This window comes from Vulpes lagopus, chromosome 2, assembly GCF_018345385.1.
Source record: "Vulpes lagopus strain Blue_001 chromosome 2, ASM1834538v1, whole genome shotgun sequence".
NCBI classification, from domain to species: Eukaryota; Metazoa; Chordata; class Mammalia; order Carnivora; family Canidae; genus Vulpes; species Vulpes lagopus.
Window position 1 is genome coordinate 17,068,411 of NC_054825.1, and position 20,639 is coordinate 17,089,049.

Here is a 20,639-nt window from a genome sequence, read left to right on the forward strand (position 1 = left end):
AGGAAGAACACGGGCTTGGGACTTTGAGAGGCCTGGTCCCCCTGTGCCCACCCTCCTGGCCCCCACTCTGGGGGTTCCCCGCCCCCCCGCCCCAGCCTCTGTGTGCTGGTCTGCAAAAGGGAGCTGAGGCCAGAGCTCTGGGAGGCCTCGAGCACTGTGATGTGAGGGTCTGGGGGAGCCGGGTTCCAAGCACTAAATCTGAGACAGACACAGAATTCCTTCTGGAACCTTCCAAGCTCCGGTGAAAGAACACCTCGTTGAGAGGCCTCCCGTGACTGTCCCCTCACTGCGGGGCAGGCCGTGGGCTTGGTTCCCCGCAGCACTGACTGGATCTCCAGTGGCCCTTTCTTTTCCTTGCTGGTTGTCTGTCTCCACACCCCCCTCCGCTGGAATGTGAGCCCCGCTTGGGAGGTGGCCCTGCCCGGGCACAACACGGGTGTGAAGCTGTGAGCCCTGCTTATTGCCACTAGTGCTCTGAACACCCAACGAACACAGGCATGTGAGCTACGCTCGTTCACCCAAAAGTGACACATTTCTGGAAACTTCTTCCCCCCCACCCCCGCTCCCCCAAAGACTTCTCTGTCAGGTGTGTGCCGGGGTGGGCAGTCCTGGGAAAACGTTTGCTTTAATTCCATCGATCCATTGGCCCCACAGGCCTGCTGGACTGACTCTGACCGCGGGGATCGTGAGCGCTGGGGACCCTACTGACGACACACGCAGGGGCTCGTCCCCACTCAAGCACACACCTCGGTTTTGGGGTGATGGTGGGGAGCGCAAGCCAGAACCTCATGGGGGTTTGTGGCCTAAACGGGGCCACGCTCCTCTGATGCTCTGATGCTCCTCTGATGCTCTGATGGTGTGAAATGAGCCTGGGGACTGTGCCCCTTCCCCGCTCCCTCCTCCACCCCACACACCCACACCCTCCCAAAGCTCCTGCCCTCCGGGATTGCAGGCCAGGAGGTGACAGGGAATCTTCAGGAAACTGAGAACAGACAGGGAGGTGGAAGCAGGGAGGCAGGGGGCCTCAACAGCTGCTCTAGGAACAGTGAATTGTGAAACTGGAACTGGGCGGGGCCTGCACAAAGCGAGCCGCAGAGATAGATAAATAAGTAAACAAACAAAATGAGACAAAAGCTCACCTGGCTCCCTGCCCGGCCCCCCAGGCCAGGGTCACCATGTCCTTGGAGCACAGGTGACGGAGAGGCACAGAGCCAAGTGTGGGGGGCCGGCAAGCCTGCAGGCAGGGCTGTGAGGGGTGCACGCAGAGGCTGTGTGCTCAGCGGGCTTCTAGGGGTGGTTTTTCCAGTGTGTGCATGTGTGTGTGCGTGTGTGTGTGTGTGTGTGTGTGTGTGTACCCGAGAGAGCGAGAGGAAAGAGCAAGCTCAGCTATCTACTACGAACCACAACATCCTTACACATCCGCTCTGAAAACAGGGTGTCGGCCAGCCAGGGGCCCAGGAGACCAAGCTCCTATTCTCCGAAGAGTGTGGCCCTTAAAGAATAAAATCGAGAAGGGAGCGGCCCAGGGAAAGGAGCTAATTACACCTACCAAGTGACAAATCACTTGGAAAACATAAATAACGTTTTCAAGGACACTCCTCCACTAACGAAGCTAAAGTGTTTTTCTTTCAAACCCCAGCAAGAAAATCCCAGGGATGAAACAAACTTCGCTTATTTTAGTTTCTACTCAATTACCTGTTAATGGAAAAAATCTGGCCCCGACCGTAATGAGGCGGGCATGAGCTCACTGGCGCGGGGGTCGGCGCTGTCAGGGAAGGCCGCAACAAGCCGGGCATTTATCTGCGTCTCTATAACCCTTTTCAAACTCGCTGTCAGGGAGCCCACGCCGAGCAGGCCGGAGAGGAAGGACTTGGAACCTGCTGCAGGCCTCGGAGGCCCTCTGGGAAAAGGAAAATTGTTGTTGGCAAGTCTGCCTGGCTCCAGAAATTGATCCAGTGCCCCCCACTTGTCCGAGCAGCAGCAGACAGAGCTAAGAATTTTGTTATAATTAAATAGAGTGCTGATTGGTTGCTGGAGGTGGTCTTGAAACTGGTGTTTAAAAGCAGAGAACAACGGTTACTATTCATAGGAAAAGCCCAGAGTCTTAAAAATCCATCTGTTTCATTCCCAAATTTAGGCCAAAAAAATGCTCACTTGCTGTCTTTAAAAATACCACCTGCTTTGCGATGTTGTATAATGTGCCATTATATAAGGTGGAGGGGGGCGGAGGGGAGGGCAGGGTGGGAGGATGCGGCGGGGTGGGCCCAGCCCCTTTCTGAGAACAGAGGCGGTCTGCAGAGGCCAGGCTGTCTCCTCCCAAGGCCAAACCGTCCTCCTCAGAGGCCCAACATGGGCCTTGAGGCACCAGGGTGGGGGGGGAGAGAGAGAGAGAGAGAGAGAGAGAGAGAGACTTAACCAGCATCACCTCAGCAAGCTGCACTCAAGAGCCCCCCCACAATGCCAGGCCCTGGCAATTAGACATCTACCTTCCACCCACCTGACCTCCAGGGCCCAACATCTGGGGCTTGCACTCAGGCCTGGTTGGAGCTGTGATCTCACACCACTGTTCACCACAGCTGTGGTACCAGTGAGGTCACGGCTCCTGGAACCAAGGGAGGAGAAGCATCCAGGCCCCCTCAGCTCGCTGGCAGGATCCATTAGTACCCTCCTGCCGCACACCACCCTAACCCCTGGGTCTGGCAGCCACAGGACACAAAGGTCCTAATGGGACAGCCCTGTTTCTCCCAAGTGGGCAGAGGTCCCAGTCCAGCCTAGTCCCAACAGCTTTTTCCAAACCTCACAGAAATGTCAGGGCTCAGCTTCTCCTGAATATTCTCATTCACAGGTTCCGTGAAGAGAATTAATCGGCCCTGTAGTCGTAGGCCGAATTTGAGCCACTTTTCAGCTGCCCCATGCTGAACACGTTCTTAGCTCCTTCCTATGACAATGGAAACAGAGAGACTGCCATCACAGTGTTTGGGTGCGGAACAAAAGAAAAAAAAAGAAAATAGTACAAGCTGTGCTAGAAGCTGGGGAGCCTAGTACGGTGCGGGGCACGTTGGAGGTGCCCACATAGAGCTGGCCGCCCCGTAGGCTGGTCCTCCATCACAGTGGAGTCACAAACCTGGACACTGACCCAAGATTGAGAACAAGACTCGGGGTTGGTGGCAGGATGAAAATTCCCCCACACTGAAGCCAGCCAGTGGAGGAGAATTCAAGGCAGCAGGTAGTTACTAGAAAGATCCTGGTCTAGACTGGGAGGAATCATGGCATTTGGCCTAGACCCTGCCAGCACCCAGCTGTGTGGCTTCAGGTATAAACCCTTGGGACCCCTTCCCTGGGCTTCACTTTCCTGGGTCCGGTCCTTCTTCCAGTTCTTAGAGACCAAGCAGTCTGATTCCACTTAGAGCAGCTGCTTCTGCCTTCAGAGCTCTCCAGAAATTCCTACCCAGAAGGACAGAACTTACATGTCTACACACCTGCCTCTTGGGAGTTCTGATGCCCCAAGGAGGACGGGGGCTAAACAACGAACCCTTCTCACCCTGACACCAAAAGTAGGCTTCAATTTCCCTAGCATGACCACAGTTTCCCATTTACTGCCCCCGCCACACACCACCCCGTCAATCCTTGCACCCTGAAAAGCAAATATAGATAGCAGAGTGGTTCCTAGCAGGGTATTATGTGAAAAGTTATTCAAAAGAATTTAATCTGTTTTATTATAATTTATCCTTAGAGGCCATTCCAGAAGCCCTACTTCATCTACTCTCTTCACTGTGAATTTCCTTCCATACTTGATCTCATTAGGCAAACAGGAATTTCAGTGATGGGGTAAGCAGTGCAGAGCTTGTTTTAAGTAGCAACCACACTGCCTTTAGAACCCAGAGGAAGTTAGTACTGTGTAACCTCGATTCGTCATAATTTCATAAATCAAATGAGTAGGGGGCATTAAAATTTTTTTCAAAAGGCTTGTTTCATGACTTTTAGCCATGACGACTCCATCCCCAGGCCCCATGCCATAGACCACATGGTAACCATAGCTACAGTGTTTTATTACCTGCTCCATGCAAGACACACAACCTAGAGGCCTTTTGTCCCCCTTGCCCGTCCAATATCATTTGCAACATCTCAGTGCAACAGAGAATACATCATCTAAGACAACAATCCAGAGGAATCTTGAGGGCATTGCATGAGAACTACCCTTCTATGGTATGAAAGCCACAATTTATCCATCCTACTATTGACAGACAGTTAGGTGGTATCCAGTTTTTGGCCCTTATGAATGAAGCTGCTATGGTCATCTACCAAAGTTAAACATATGCTATTTGGATATACTTTTCTGTCAATTACCCACTCCCAGTTTTTTGGCTTTGTTTTTGCCTACTTTGAATTGATTAAGCTTTCTTTTCTTGTGGTTTGTTAGGAATTTTTTATACTTCTGGATATTAGACCTTTGTCAGATAAATGTGTTGTGAATATTATCTAGACTGTAACTTGCCTTTTCACTCTTGAAATGAGTTCCTGAGAAACAGTCCCCACAACCAAAGACTAGAAAAGGATATTCTTAATTTGATAACATGTATCTATAAAAACTTACAGCTGATACTATACTTAATGGGAAATAGGGGATGTGTTTCCTTGAGTTCAGAAGAAAGACAAGGAATCCTGTTATCACCACTCTTATTCAACATTCTATTGGAGGCTCTTGCCAGCACAATAAAGGAAAAAAAAAAAAAAAGCAAGGGAGAGAGTATACAGATTGAAAAGTAAAAAATAAAGTTGACAGTATTTGCAGATAATATAATTACAGAAGTAGAAAAATCCAAAAGAAGCTATAGCTAATCTACTAGAGTTTATATGTGAATTTAGCAAGGCTATTGAATTAAAAGGCCAACATACAAAAGTTAAATATAGGGATCCCTGGGTGGCGCAGCGGTTTGGCGCCTGCCTTTGGCCCAAGGCGCGATCCTGGAGACCCGGGATTGAATCCCATGTCGGGCTCCTGGTGCATGGAGCCTGCTTCTCCCTCTGCCTGTGTCTCTGCCTCTCCCTCTCTCTCTGTGTGACTATCATAAATAAATAAAAATTTAAAAAAAAGTTAAATATAATTCTATATACTTGCATCAATCAGAACATAGAAATTTAAAAATACTATGTATGGCAATTTCAAAAAAAACATCAAATATCTAGGAGCAAATGTAATGAAAAACCTCTATATGTGAAACATTTGCTATGGGCTGAATTGCATCCCCCGCCCCTACTCCTAAATAGGTAATTAAAGTAAAAGGAGGTCATATGGGTAGGCCTTAATCCTATAAGCATGGTATCCTTATCAGAAAAGAATTGGATTCAGAAACACACACAAGGAAAGACCATGTGAGGACACACAAGAAGGCACCCATTGGCAAGCCAAGGAGAGAGATTTTGGAGGAAACCAAACTGGCCAATGACTTGATCTTATTCTCCTAGCTTCCATACCATGAGAAAATTAACTTCTGCTGTTTAAGCCATCCCATCTATGGCATTTTGTTATGCAGACCTAGCAAACTCATACAACATTGTCAAGGGAAATTAAGAAATACACAAATAAATGAAGAGATAGACCATGTTCATGGATAGAAGAACCAATATTGTTAAGATGTCAGTTCTCCCCAAATTAAAGATTTTATTTATTTATTCATGAGAGACACACACAGAGAGAGAGAGAGAGAGAGAGAGGCAGAGACACAGGCAGAGGGAGGATCAGGCTCCATGCAGGGAGCCTGATGTGGGACTTAATCCTGGGACTCTAGGATCACGCCCTGGGCCGAAGGCAGGCGCTTAACTGCTACACCACCCAGGCATCCCTCCCCAAAGTATTACAACAGATTCATCACAATCATAATAAAAACTCTAGCAATTTGTATGTTTGTGTATGTGTGTAGGGAAATTAACAAGCCAATACTAAAATTGATATGGAAATGCAAAGGGCCTGGAAGTCATAATAAGCTTGATGGAGAACAAAACTGAAGGACTTCAATGCTACATAGCAAAATTTATTACAAAGATACAATAATTAAAACAGTGTGGTATTGGCACCAAGGTAGAAAGTGACTGGTGGCATAGTGTCAGTAAACAGATCCACAATCACACTGTCATTTGGATTATGCTAGGTCAACCAGTTGTACATGTAGAAGAAAATGAACTTGGAACTCCAGCCTCATCTCGTACACCAAAATCAATGCCAAGAGGATCACAGACCTAAATGAGAAAAGTAAAATAAAGCCTCTGAAAGAAAAGGGAGGAGGAGAATGTGTTCATAAATTTGAAGTGATAAAATATTTCTTAGATGGGATTGAAATACACTAACCATAAAATAAAAGATTGATAAAGTCAGCTTGATTAGAATGATAAACTTTTGCTCATCAAAAGACACCCTTAGAAAGGGTTTCATTTAGTCATTAACAATATTTTTTGAGCACTTACCAGGTATCCGACTCTAACTCTGCGGTAGAGTGGGAAGCAAAGAGACACCATCTCTACCCTCCAGAAGCTTGATTTCTAAAGCAGGGGTTGGCAGACCTTTCTTCTGTGAAAAGCCTAAGAGTAAATATTTTAGGGTTTATAGGCCACGAACCATCTCTGTGGCAAGTAATTCTTCTCTTTTTTGTCCTTCTCCCCCTTCTTTAGCAACTCTTGAAAAAAATGTAAAATTGTTCCTCTCAGCACCACAAAAACAGGTCCGAGGCCTGGTATGGCCTGTAGGCTATAATTTGACAATCGCTGGCCTGGAGAGAAAGGAAGAATGACAATAAGCAGAAAAACAAATAGGCAAATAATTTCATAAATGTGTGTGTGACATACACAAGGAAGTGTTACAAGGACAATAAAGGGGTGTTCAGATAAAGAAAAAAAAAGGCACAGTAAGGAAGATGTGAGATCATTAGTGCTCATCCTGCTTCTCAACATTTCCCAGCCTCCTTTGTAGTTAGGTCCACTTCACAACTGCGTTCTGCTCAACAGAAGATGGGCAGAAGTGATGTTTATCACTTATAGGTCTAAAAAATGTCCTGATCATCTTCCTTTCTCTCCCTCTTCTATGAGGCTGAGAGAAGTCTCTGAGATGGCCGAGAAGTAATCCTTTACTGTGTTAAGCTATTGGTATTTTAGGGTTTATTTGTTGTTATAGCATAGTCTAGCCACAACTGCCTAATACAGGAGATTCCATTTAAGCTAAAATATAAGAAAGAGCAAAGCAATAGCTCCTGAGGTTTCTTTTATTTGTTTTCTATTGAGTTTCATTTTGTTTTTAAAATGCCCTTGATCCCCTAAACTGATTACCTAATTTATCAATGGGTTGTGACCCATCATCTCAGAAACATATATATGTATATATGATATTATAATACATACACTTCTAATTTTCTCCCAATTCTAGGATTGTATATATTTTAGCACTGAGTCCAAAATAGCTCATCCATGTAGTTATCAACTATCTTTATAGTTATTTCATGCACAGAAACAAACAAACAAACAAAAGGTACCCAATAACAACTCCTGTACATTGACGGAGAAAATACCTGGTGGTCTCTTTGCAAAAGCCTTTCACAAAGTCCATGAATCAAATGAGCTCCACCCTCGGTCCCTCACCAGCTACCCAGATGGTCTACGTCTTCACGTGGAGCAGGATAGCATGGTATTCAGCGATGCGGGCTCCTGGGCTTCAAACCCTAGGCTTGCTGTTTCCCAGATATGTGCCTTTGAGGAAGCCACTTAACCCTCCCTGGGCCTCACTCTCTACATTTGTAAAATGAACATAAAAGCAATTTCTATCCCATGAGGATTAAGTAAGTGAGAAACACAGGTGGAGTTTCTAGCACATTCTCTTGTCCTTATCCTTGTATAAAGCCACTTTCCAGATGAGCAGCTTATCCAGGCCTTGAGAATGTTGGCCCCTTTTTCCTTAAGGAAATGTCCTTAATTCCTTAAGGATTCTGTCCTATAAGACATTGCAGGACTCAGCTCAGAGGGAAAAATGGACACCAGGCTTACTTTACACAGACCTGTGTGCCAGAGCCTAGAACGGTACCTGGTACAAATCGGCGTTCAAGGACTAGTTGCTCAATCAACCAATGAATCAGTGGGCTTACTCACAGCTCAGATCAAGTGTACGTGCAAAATGCCAGCTTAAAAAATTCCCAAACTCCAGAGTCAGAATTTGCCAATGCTGCCCATCAGACCTACAGGGTTCAGGCAGGCCTCTGCCATTGCCACACATCTGGGAATGCTGGACTGGATCTGAAATGGGAGGTGAAGAAACCAACCACAGAAGGGAATCCTTTAGAAAGTCACTTCTATGGCCCCATTTCCTAGTGATTCCCAACCGTGGCTTCTGGTACTTGGCCTTCAACCACCATTCACAGGAGACTTTTTGGCTATTCCTTAGTTTCTTTCCACAGGACTTTAATTAAAAACACATTTCCATACCACAAAAAGCACTCCAGCTAGAGCTGTGGCTCCCCAAAGGCCAGGAGCCATTTTCATGGAGCCATCAAGTTTCAGGTGGGATGGATGACGGTGTGTGAGTCACAGAGTCCTGGGGTCCCTCCACTCTACCACAAGGATGTGTCATCCACATCTAGGTAGCTCACCCTCTAGCCTGGCTTTGAAGAGCAGAACTAGCAGAATCTCGAAGAGAAATAAAAGAAATAGCTAGGGCAGGCCTTCTACTTTTACAATAATACTAAACACTCTGATTTACTATTCCAGGCACTCTGCATTCTAGCCTCATAAGAATCTGAGAAAGTGTACCACTGTCACCGCTCGTTAGCTGAGGAAAAAGAGGCTCAGCATGCTGGAAGACGTGCCCAAGGACGCAGAGTGTGGGAGTCTGATGTTGGAGTCTCCAAGCTCAGATTCTCTCCACTGTTCCTTGGTTTGTCCTCTCTTCAAATCCTAGATCCGGATGAAAGGCATCCTGATCCTACAATCGCTTTCTACCTGGGCCTGTCCAAAACCACCACCACCCGCAGTACAACTACCCATTCTTGAGGGTTCTGTGCTAAGACTCTGCAGTCTCCCAGAATTAGCAAATGCTTCTGTAGGGGAATAAATGGTGTCCCCCACCCCCCCAAATATATTTCCCTGTTCAAATCCGAATCCTAGAACCTATGCTGTTTTATATGGCAAAAGATGGAATTAAGCTAAGGATCTAGAAAGAAGTGGCTCATCCAGGATTATCCATAGACCCTAAATACATGACTCGTACCTTCTAAGGGGAGAGGCACGGGAAATTTCCAGACAGACACACAGGAGGCAGGGATGTGAAGATGGAGACAGAGATTTGAGTGATGTGGCTATGAGACCAGAAATGCCCAGGATGGGCAACCAACAGAAGCTGAGAGGGCCTCCAGAACCTCCGAGGGGAGCATGCCCACACCACACCTGGATTCGACTCCCAGCCTCCGGACCTGTGAGAGCTATTGCTGGTAGCCACCAAGTTTATGTTTTGTTACAGTTGCCACAGGAAGCTATCCCCTCTCCTAACAGGCCGACTTATTTGGTCAGGTCCCATCAGAGGTCAGGAGTGATGTGGCTCAGAGATTCAGAGTTATGAGCTCCTAGATGTGGTCTCAGGGTCTCTTAGTAACAACAAATCCACAGATGGATAGAATTAATTAGAAGATGCTCAGATTGAAAATAAACTCTTGAGGTCGGAAGAAACCAAACAGCTGGAGAGTGTTGAAGGATGGGAACTTGGCCCGGCATCTGGGAGACTGGAACCTGCCCTATCCAGAAAGATAGGCTTGGGGGTAAAGAAGGCCCATGTTAGGGTGGGAAGAGCCTCAGAGTATTGCTAGAATGTAATAAGGCAGTAAACATGAGGCTAGGTGATCCGTAATTTGAATTTTTAAAAAGTGATCGTCACTCGGGACGCCTGGGTGGCTCAGCAGTTGAACATCTGCCATCAGCTCAGGGGGTGATCCTGGGTTCAGTATCAAGTCCCATATTGGGATCCCTGTGAGAATCCTGCTTCTCCCTCTGTCTCTGTCATGAATAAATAAAATCTTAAAAAAAAAAAAAAAGGGGATCTTCACTTGAGCTGGCTGATGACAGAGGGATCGTCCCCCCTCACCTGTTTTTGTTTTTTTTTTTTTGCCTTTGTAACAATGGCACTGAGCTCCCTTCTGGGATGGCTGAAAGGATTAGGAAAGACAGACACCTTGGGAGTCCCAATAACACAAAATTTGGAAGTGCTCTGGAAAGTTGCCATTCCCTTGGTTCTCAAAAAGACAAGTGTTGAGTTGGCTGGCGTCACTTATTCCTTCCTTCAAAAAATATGTATCAAGTACCCTCCATGTGCCAGGCATTGAAACAGGGCCTTAGTATGGAGCAAGGAACATAAAAGCCAGTTCCATCCCCTTGGAGGGTTCTCTAGAGCAAGGGTTCTCAACTGGGTGTGATCTTGCCCCTGGGGGGATGGATATTCAGCAATGTCTGAAGCCACTTCTGGAGGTCAGAGTGCTGGGGGTGCTACTGGCATCTAGTGGGAAGAGGCCAGGGATGCTAACATCTGACAATGCATAGGACAGCCCCCCTCAACAAAAGGTCTCAATGGTGGCAAGTGGCACTACTAGTGGCGTAACCAGGCCACATCCACCGACAGAACTGTGGGTGAGCAGATCCAGGGAGAGAAAAACAGGAAGGTGGAAGAGCACCACATCACCCACTATCGTCTACACCGACATCTATGCTCAGACCCGAAAGATGAGGCAAGAAGTGGGGCTGCAGCAGCAGAGCAGAACCTTCCAGGAGAGGGGAAGGTGTGTGGGTGAGTGTGTGGGGCGAACAAGGACACCCTTCAAAAGGACTGTCCCCCTTTTGGGGAGAAGGACCATCTTAATGACACAAGGAGGCATAACGTAGTGTTAAGAGCTCGAGTTTGAGTCAGACCTGAATTTAAATCCCACCCAACTAGCTGTGCAGACTTGGACAAGACACAGACTCAGAGTTTCTAAACTCAGTTTTAGAAAATAAAGCGGGGGATGGGGGGGGGGAATAATATTGACCTCAGGTGGTACGGTTAGCAATAAATGAGAAGAGACACATAAATGACTTGGCACACTGCCACCAAGAACAGATATTGTTCTGATTTGTGTTTTCAGAGGTCACTCTGGGCCCAGTGTGCAAAATAAAATGGGGAAGGACAACCAGAATCGCTCCTCTCTGGGAATACAAAGCAAACAAAAACAAAATACTGAGATTTCACGGAACAAAAACTAGCTTGAGCAAAGCACGGCTTCCGAGGAGCTTTAAAGTCCTTGATGACAACTCTGTGTCGCCCTAAGTGACAACAACAACACGAACAGCTTCCAGGCCCATCGAAATCGTGTCCTTTGAAGGTACAGTTGTCCTAGATAAGTGGAACATACCCGGGTCGCCCCCACTCTCCGAAAGTGGAGCGTTCTTAGGAAACCCTTATAAGAAGAAATTCGGGGGTAAAATGAACCATGAATTTACATGGAAGATTTTTGAGCGTTCCCACACCCCAAAATAACCTCCCTTAGCCTTGTCGGATACCTTGGGGCACATCTTGCTTAGGGGTGCACAAAATAAATGGAGAGCAGCCCAGATGCGCACGGACACGGTTCCGAGCGCTGGCAGCTAGCTGGACGCCGAGGTGCTGAGTGTCGCTGCTGGGGCCACTCACCGTCTCGGGGCACGCCGCCTCTGGAGTGGCTCGCTGCGAGACATATCCTCAACGCTATCTTGGCTTTTCACCTTTTTCTGGTAAAAGCGAAAATCCTCTTCGGATTTCTTTCAGTGAGTAAAAAGGGGCTGAGATCCTTCATAAAAGCAAAGGGGCATACCGCGAACTTTGAGAGTAGCGGGGGCATACAGGTGCCCCCATCCACCCTCATCAGCACGGAAAACGACCACAGCGGAAACCTCAGAAAGATCTTTATTGTGGCCCCTGGTTGGTAATGAGGATGATGCACCTGCACCCTCACCAGGGTACAGCCGCACAACTTGAGTCCCACACACAGAGCAAGACTCCTCAGTACGAGCCGCTCGGTGATTCACCTTGATCCAGTTTTCTACAAACCTTCTTGCTCAACATCTGCTCGGTGTCATTTCGACACCCTGGCACCTCTCCCTGCGTGCGCCTCTTAGAAGTTAGAATCCTTCCACATCAGTGGTCCTTCAGTGGTAACAAGGTGGGGTCTTAAATCCATTCCTGGACAACCAGGAGTCATTAAGCAGAAGTCAGTCCTTTCTGCCGATCACTGTGGGAAGGAAATCTAAGATCTACGGGATGACTGTGTTCTAGCCAGAAGCGGGACATTCACTCTGTAACTGTGCTTTGCTCTCAGAAGTGAACCAGGTATGCAGGGATGTCAAACAGGCATCAAGAACGAGAGGAGGAGAAATCATGCCAACCCGTCGGAAGAATGCAAGACCACCGTTTGCCAGTCACGTGCCCACCCATCACCCGTATCAACCGCGGGGTCAGGTCTCAAGATCCAGCCTGGGAATACGGTTCCTCTCGGTGAAGGCGGGTTCGGCTTCCCCAATGGTAAAATCCGAATCACAGAAACAAGTGGCCAGCCTTGATCTGCACATACTAAGTTGCTTTTATTAATCCAGAACGGCATGCTACAGATACTGTACAGCATGAACATTTATTCATTACAAAAATGGCTTCCAAACCATTAAAAATGAAATTGGAATAAGAGCATAAAACGGAACAGTAACATCACAACTGTTAGGAAACATTCAAAGTATTCACAAAAAATGTTATAGTTAGCATTTTAATAAACCAGAGAAAAATTGGAGACAGTTTTACAATCGCTTCATGTCAACTACAATGGCACTGAATGAACAGGTTTCAGCTTTATACAGCATTTTGCAACATCAACATGCCTAGGTTTTTTTTATTTTTAAAGTTTGCCACCTCCTTGTATGTCATATGTGTACATAAAAGCGGCAGCTGGTTTTTCCTTTAAGAGTAATCTAATATACAGAATTTCGGCCCCTAAGGGTTTATACCTCTTCATTTAAAATGCTTTCTGGACAATCTGCTACCAAACACATCTTGTTATAGGTGACATTAAAACTACATACAAATCTACCTATGTAACATCACAGCAAAACATGATGAACAAAAATTACAGCATCAAAAAGAGGGAGAAAGCTAAAGTCACTGAGAATTTTGGCACATAACGTTTTGCACACAGTCAGGCCGTGTCCTAAGGGTACAGAGCTGCCGACTATGAGTTCAAAGGAGAAACAAACGGTGGTTCCCGCTACTGCTCACGCAGCGTCTCTAAAAGTCCCTCACTCATTTTCAAGTCTTGTTTTACATGATGGCTTTTAAAGCAACTTTTGTTAATGCTACTGATCCTTTAATGCAACTAGTAATGTCCATTTGGCGGCATCTGGGTTTCATACAGCCAAAAAAAAAAAAAAAAAAAAAAAAAAAAAAAAAAAGGTCAAAAAGAGAAACAAAAAAATATATATACACATTTTATATATAAACTTAAAAACCTTGTACAAATGAGTTGTTATATATAAGATGCTTATGCTAAGGGAAAAAAACTTTATACAGTTTCAAGAAAAAGGAAAACATATCTTAAAAGGGACAACGTACAGGTTCGACGAGCAATCTCTAAAGCAATAAATACTACTGGTCCAACAGCGTTGTGATTCCATTAATTGTTGAGTAGCATCCCCCTCCCCCCAAAAGAACAACACCATGGAACAAGGTATATTAACACATTTAACCCTTTGTTTCTGTACATTTAAACAATAACAAGTAACATCACAATTAAAGTTGTTTCACACAGAGAGAGAGAGAAAAAAAAAAAAGGAACGGCACTGCATTCGTCGTGCCCTTATGGTTTAAAAACCAGATGTAAAATGATTGGTTCGCAAGCTCGTATTTAATACAAATAATACAGAACCAACTCCTTGCTGGAGGGCTGCTTCAAAATTGCTTCTTCTTCTTCTTCTTCTTCTTTTTTTTTTCCTTTTTGTTTTTTAATCAGTCTTTTAAAACTAAGCTATCCGAACTACATAACAGTTATGTATATATATATATTTTTTAAACGCTACAAAGACTTTAAACAGCTGTTGATAAAAATTTTGGTAGAATCATGAGGTTCTTTCTCTCATCTACATATTTAAAAGGAGAAATTGAAATAAGAATGGGTCAAATATTGACCAATGAACTCCATAAACATCAACTAATGTAGCCACGTGGCACAAAATTAAAAGAGTACAAAACGAAACCTTTGGGGGGGTGGGGTGGGGGGTGGGGGGGTGGGGGGGGGGGGTGGGGGGTGCGAGGGGCCCAGGGCGAGGGCGAGGGCGAGGGCGAGGGCGAGGGCGAGGCCTCACGGGGCCAGGCCGGGGTAAAGCTATTCTAGAGACTTGGTCACGAGGGACAGCGGCTGCGGCTGCGGCTGCGGGGGCGGGGGCGGGGGCGGGGGCTGCGAGCCGGGCTGCGCGCCCGCGCCGTGGGAATGTAAGGAAGAGGTCGACGGCTGTGGCTGTGCGAGCGCCGCGGGCGCGGGCGAGGGCGAGGGCAGGGGCAGGGGCAGGGGCAGGCCGGGCGGCTGCAGGGCGGCGGGGGGCAGGTCCAGGGCCCCGTTGGGACACAGGCCGGGGGCCTTGCCGTGGGCGGCCTCGGCGAGCAGGAGCGCGGGCGGCGGAGGCATCAGGGACAGGTGGGCCAGGGGGTCGGGCTTCAGGGACAGCGACAGCGGCTGGGTCTGCTCCGTCTGTGGCTTGGCGTCTGGGGGGGGGGAGCCTAGCAGGTGGGGGGAGGGAGGAGGCGAGTCTAGTAAGCTTCCATCTGAAGAGGGTGGACTGAGGCAGCTGCCTTCACCTTGTATGTAGCGAACGCACTTTTTTTTTCTCCTAGAAACAGGGGGAGAGAGCGACGGGTGAGTACCGGGCAGGGACGCGGCGGGAGAGCCCCTACCCGGGGCGGCCAGTGCCCTGCGCCCTCCGCGCCCTGCGCCCTGCGCCCTGCGCCCTCCGCGCCCTGCGCCCTCCGCGCCCTGCGCCCTCCGCGCCCTGCGCCCTCCGCTGGGGCCGGGGCCGGGGCCTGCTCTGCTGCCGACGGCCGCGCCGGGAGCCAGGAGCGGGGCACCGGCCCCTACCTACCTGCTCCCCCTGCCCCGCTACGCACCCGCGACCCCGACCCGGCCCGGGGACCCGTGGGCGGCCTGGACGGTGCAGACCGCGGCTGCGTCCCCGCGGGAGCAGCTGGGGAGCGGCTGGGGAGTGTGCGATTCCTCGTTCGGCTCAGACACTCCCTGGCCTGCCGGGCACAGGGCACATCTTCCCTCCGTTCCCACTGCCACCACCCTACTCCCAGTGGGGGGGGTGTGTGTGTGCGTGTGTGTCACAGAGAAAGAGAACTCAGTCCCCAGGCGCCTCCTATCAGTATGAACCCCTCAGAGTGCTGACTGATGAGCCCACCCGCAGAGCCGAAGGCAGTGCTAGCAAGAGGCCCAGAGGTTGTCACACCACCGCCACCACCACCACCACCACCACCACCACCAAGGCCACCGCCACCACCACGGCCACCACCACCACCACCACCACCTCCACCACCACCGCCAGGCTGCCGGCGCCCAGAGAGCTTTCGGGCTTGTCTGTTAAGAACCACACCAAATCAAGAGAGGTCAGAATCAGGTGAGAGGAGGGGAAGGGGGTGGGGGTGGGGGGAACAAAAATAAAACAAAATAAACAAAAAAACAAAACAAAACAAAACAAAAGAAAAACAAAAAACAAAAACAAAAATAAACCACCAAAAACAGGTAGAAGAGGATAAACCAAGGTGGGGGAGGGGGAAGAAAAAGAAAAACAGAAAATGATCCAAAGGAACGAGAATAACTGGTTGTATGGCCTGCAGGTTGTGGATTAAATTACGATCCAAACTTGATTTTTGTTTTTGGAAGATTTGGGGTCTTCCCGGTCCCCCACCCCAGAGTGAGAAGGCTGGAAGGAGAGACAGTGAGGATGGGACGGTCGGGCATCCTGCCCTTGTCACTATGCCGAGGCCAGTCAACGGAGGGCGCAGCGTGTCACGAGGAGGTGACGACAAAGAAGAAGTGCCGGGGAGCCACAGCATGGAATTTGTGGGGTTTGGGTTATCGGGATTAGTGTTTAAGCCGGAAAGACTAAATTTCGCCCTGCACCAAAACCAGAATCCCCCCCCCCCGCCCCGCCTCTACATTTCCAGTTTACATAAGAAATAGGGATGAGAATTTCAGAGACTCTCTTGCGTATCATCAAAGGTCGGGGAAATCGATTCAAGAAATTGAGCATGTGCCCTCAAAGCTTCTCCTACTATTAATCCCAGTCTCCGATGGGATGAGATTTGGTAGGAAAGGCGATCCTGGGAATCAACCCCACGCACGCTATAAAAACAAGGCAGATACAGGGAATGTGCTGACCTAGGGAGCCCCTGAATGCAGTCAACACCACGGCGGATAACACTGTCTAAAAACAAGTGTGCAAGCGCCGCCCGCTTCCCGTCCCTGGAAAGCAGGAAGATGCTGCCTGGTGTCGGATGTCACTGGCCTTTGAAAGGAAGGGGGATGTAATGAGTTCCTCCTTGGGTCTGTGCCCCAGAGGGGTCTGCTCATGCCCCTCGGTGCGTGGGGTGTGGACTCAGCAAGATGGCAGGAGGGCGGGGAGGGGGACGGAGGGGAGCGAACATGCTTGGCCTTCCCTGCCTCCCAGAGGCTGAGACCCACCGGGTAGGGGTGGAAGCCTCAGGGTCTACCCGACACCCCCCTCTGGGTGGAAAGGAACTGTAGGGGTGCAAGGGCAGCCCCCCTCACCTTCAATTTGGAAAGGTTCCTTTTCTCCTCTGGGATAGATTGAAACAGACTGTGGGTTCTGCTCCCATCCCAGAAACCAAGATAAATAATTAAGCCTCTCAGAGTTTTAAACCACCTTAGCCTGCAGATCAAAACATGCTTAAAAAACTAAGATGTCCATGCATTTTAAAAATGGGTGAAGGGAGGGGTGGGGAGGGGGCGGGGCATAAGCGAAAGTGACAGAGCGACAAGGACAGAGGAGGGGGGGGTGAGAAAAAGGAGAAACAGGAAAACAGGGGAGTGACGTCAAGCAGCATTCCATGCTATATTAGGGCAGAGTAAAAAGATGGGAAAGCAACTTGGTGGGCTCAAAACAGAATCTTGTTAAAATGTCCTCAAATGTCAAATAAAATTAGAAACCCTGTGTAGCGAGCAAGGAGTCCTGATTGGCTAGGAGCCTTTCTGGCGCTCCCCTCACCCGCCCGCCCTCCTGATGACACGGAGGTTTCCACGTCCAGGGGATGAGTGGAAGCATTTTGAACACGGGACATGAAGACTATGAAGGACAGCGAGACACGCCTTCTAACAGGTGGCCGGAGGGGGGGGGGGTGGGGAAGGCAGCTGAACACACACACACTTCTGACTGGGCCAGAAAACGCCTCATTTTGCAACTGCTTCTCTTTTTTTAAGGTACATTTTTGTCCTATGGATTTAGCATCAGGCCAGATCCTGGCAAAGAGGAAAAGGTTGGGGAGACAAGGGGCAAAACCCATCCACGTTCCCTCCCCCACCCAGGCTCCATCCCCAGCCAAGGGGTGGCCTCTTGAAATTCCACCTGTAGCTTCTTGTGGATTTATTCTGAAAGGAAACTAAGGGTTCCTCCGATCCTGCTTGGAATGACACCCTTCGATGAGCTACAGTGCATCTGCTGATGCTTTTCGGGTATGAGAAACATCCCCCACAGAAGCCAAGTGGCCACCTGGAAAGTTCTAGCTTTGTCAAGGTGGGGAAAGAACTCTGAGGAAGGAGGAGGGACAGACAGCAGCCTGCCATACTGACAGCTGGCCCCTCAGAGCTGCGCTTCTGAAAATCGGGTCTGCGACGCAGCTACAAAAATTAGGGTTTTTGCTTTTGTTTTTTTGTAAAAATGTCATGAAACTTCCAGCCCCTGAGGCAGGTACCACACCTTGGCTTTCAACAAGGTGCACGCTGTCTGATAAGGGGATGTCCGTCCTGGTCAACGTTAGTCATGGGAACTCTCAGGAAAAAAATGTCAAGTCTACCTTGAAGCAACTGCTTCTGAAACAAAAAAAAGGGGGGGGGGGAGTTTCCATAAACCTCCACTCACACCCCCCCCACACAAATAAACAAATGCAGCCACACACCGTATTGCGAGGTGGGCACCATGGTCTCAGCGATACGTTTCTATAGCTCGTGAGAAACCCACTCAGGAGGGAGCCCTACGATTAGCTGACTCCTCCCCGTGGCAGGGCGTCTCAGATGGGGACCCCACGGCTAACCGTCCTCCTCCACAGACCGACGAGGTTCTGCCTCAGGCCCTCTGCCTAAACAGGGCGAGCAGAGCACCGGCCTCCCCTGGGTAAGGCCCAAATACCTAACGTTCTTCCTCCACCTCCTCCTGAACCACTTTTCTGTGGCGCAGAAGAGCCCAGGATGTGGGGAAAGCGCCGTCCCCTCCGTGAACACGGTCGTCTCCCCGGATGAAGACCAGAGGATCGCTCTCAAGGCCTGGCATCCTCACTCAGGGGCGGAGGGTTGTCTGCAGAGTTCTCGCTCAATAAGGGGGCGGGGGGGGGGCCCTGTCTCTCCCCTAAACATCTGGCCAACTCGAGGCACTCGGCCAATCCCTCGTAAGGCACCGGGGGGAGGGAGGAGACACAGGAGACTTGTGGGCATGCACGTGATGGGATGGACGTCTGATCTAATGTCTAAACACGGAACACATGGCAAAGGCATGAAGGGGGGGACACGTGACAAGGAGGCACTACAAACAGGGAAGCGTGTTTGGGGGGTTGAGATACCTACCATCATAATATTCCAAATTCAAAGACTGCTTGTATCAGAACAAAGAAACAACAAATTTAACCAGAGGTGGTCATTAAAGGAAAGAAGTGAGACAGGGACGAGTCGGTATCCCTCCACCAAGAAGGAAGTACCTACACCTTCCCTGCAATTACGGGTTGGATGGAAGCCTGCAGGTGGAACACGGGTGTTCAGTCTGGACTCTTCTAATTCACTTTGGAAGCAATGCGCTCTCTCTTGCTCTCTCTCTAAATATATATGGTGTGTACTCTGAATTCCGCAGGCTAGCAATGCTGCAGTACGGGACCGCGTGACACACTGCTTACAGCCCTTTAGCTGATGCATGCCGTCCAATGCCACGCTTCTTTTCAGCACTGTAAAACAATGTCAGCTAACCGGGCTCCTCCGTGCAGAGACATGTAGTTTTTCAACATAAAAGAAAAACAAAACAAAACAAAAGCAAAAAACGCCTGCCCCAGAGCCCTTTCTCCAAGTGTCCTGACTCTGCAGCGCACGGGAATGGCTACTGCTGCCAAGCGGTAGCTCATTCAAACCTGTGGACACGGTGGCTGTCTATGCTCAGTGCACGTGCCGCGGACCCGGCCAGTTCCAGGATGCTGGCTCTCAAAGCAAAAAGGGGAAGGGCCCGTCCTGGTCTGTTAGGGTTGTGGTTTCAGTCCCACCACCGGGGGCCTGGACAGGTTGTTTGTAAGAGCAAGGGGGAAAGAGACAAAGAGAAAGTGGGGAGAGGATACGGCATAAAATTAGCAAGGAAATTGTGAAGAGCGAGGATCATTAGTCATTGATGCCGGTAGGGAAGTCGACGGGAACGAGGTCAAAATATATTGACACGCTAAGGTACCAGAAGGACAGAATGCTTTGATTTTCCCAAAGGCCTCACAGCGGTAATATACCTGCATGGTTTGCACCATAAAGTCTGTCGGTCAAGCCCGAACAGTGCCCGACACTTCTTTGGAGTATTTGCATCTGTTAGCATAAGGTAAACACAAAAAATACAACACAATGGTGGGTCATGCTCAGTTGGATGTGAAATCTCAGCTACAGCTGACTTGTCTTCTCTATGACCTCGGCTCTCTCTGATTGCCTTCCCTCACCAAGGACATGAAAAGAAAAGACTTCTATGAGGCAAAAGAAAAAAATAAAACAATAAAACACACACATACATACATAAAAAAAAAAAAAACCAACTGGAAACCAAAATACAACAAGGAAAATAAATAAATAAATAAAAATAGAAGAGAGAAGGAGGGGAAAAGGTGACGTTGTTTGCTTCTACCTAGGCCAGGGTTACGATGGATGTCACTGAGCCCCATCCTGGGTTGTCATGAGGAAGGGGGTTGGCAGGCAACGTTCCCTGGGAGGGGGCGCGCTGGGGTTTGCTGTCGCTGACCCGAGGAGGCACAAATGATGCTGTTTTACAGTGGCATTTTGGCTAGCAGCAGCGGGGAGGACAAGCACATCCCTCACAGAGCAGTGTCCCGCGCCCTCGTGTCTCCTAAGATCCACACACAGAGCTACAAAGCAACAGGCCAGAGAAGGGGAGAAAGGATGGAATAGACCAGCTGCAGACCAGCACAGCAAATCTGGGAGATCTATACACACCTGCAAGGGCCGCACCAGTTATTCTGTTGATCAAGGCCAAAGCGCGCTCGGCATTTCTTAGGAGCGCTCAGGTCTGAATGAGTTCAAGAGAGAAGCGAGCAGAGGAGGAGGACATGGGAGAGAGAGAGAGGGAGAGAGAGAGAGGGGGGGAAGGGGGGG

General features: G+C 48.9%; 1 protein-coding gene and 1 long non-coding RNA gene across 36 annotated transcripts in view; one reads left to right on the forward strand and one right to left on the reverse strand.

Moving 5' to 3' along the window:
• Positions 1 to 14,369: 14,369 nt before the first annotated feature.
• Positions 14,370 to 20,639, reverse strand: part of TCF7L2 (transcription factor 7 like 2) — a 198,607-nt gene continuing 192,337 nt past the window's right edge. For 16 of the 34 annotated variants that reach the window (XM_041745010.1, XM_041745013.1, XM_041745008.1 and 13 more), the window contains 2 exons: positions 20,481 to 20,553; positions 14,370 to 14,898 (listed from right to left, as the gene is read on the reverse strand). In XM_041745010.1, the coding sequence (XP_041600944.1) occupies positions 14,397 to 14,898; positions 20,481 to 20,553 (575 nt within the window). In that variant the 3' untranslated portion in view covers positions 14,370 to 14,396. Of the gene's footprint in view, positions 14,899 to 16,330; positions 16,336 to 18,860; positions 18,886 to 19,770; positions 19,845 to 20,480; positions 20,554 to 20,639 lie in introns of those variants that run through there. The other 18 variants (XM_041745027.1, XM_041745028.1, XM_041745026.1 and 15 more) reach the window with 6 other exon arrangements.
• Positions 14,574 to 15,782, forward strand: LOC121485033. 2 transcript variants are annotated; one of them, XR_005986186.1, is made up of 3 exons: positions 14,574 to 14,705; positions 14,903 to 14,924; positions 15,445 to 15,782. It is a non-coding gene; the product is annotated as an uncharacterized LOC121485033 (long non-coding RNA). The 2 variants fall into 2 exon arrangements; XR_005986185.1 differs by having other exon boundaries at positions 15,472 to 15,782.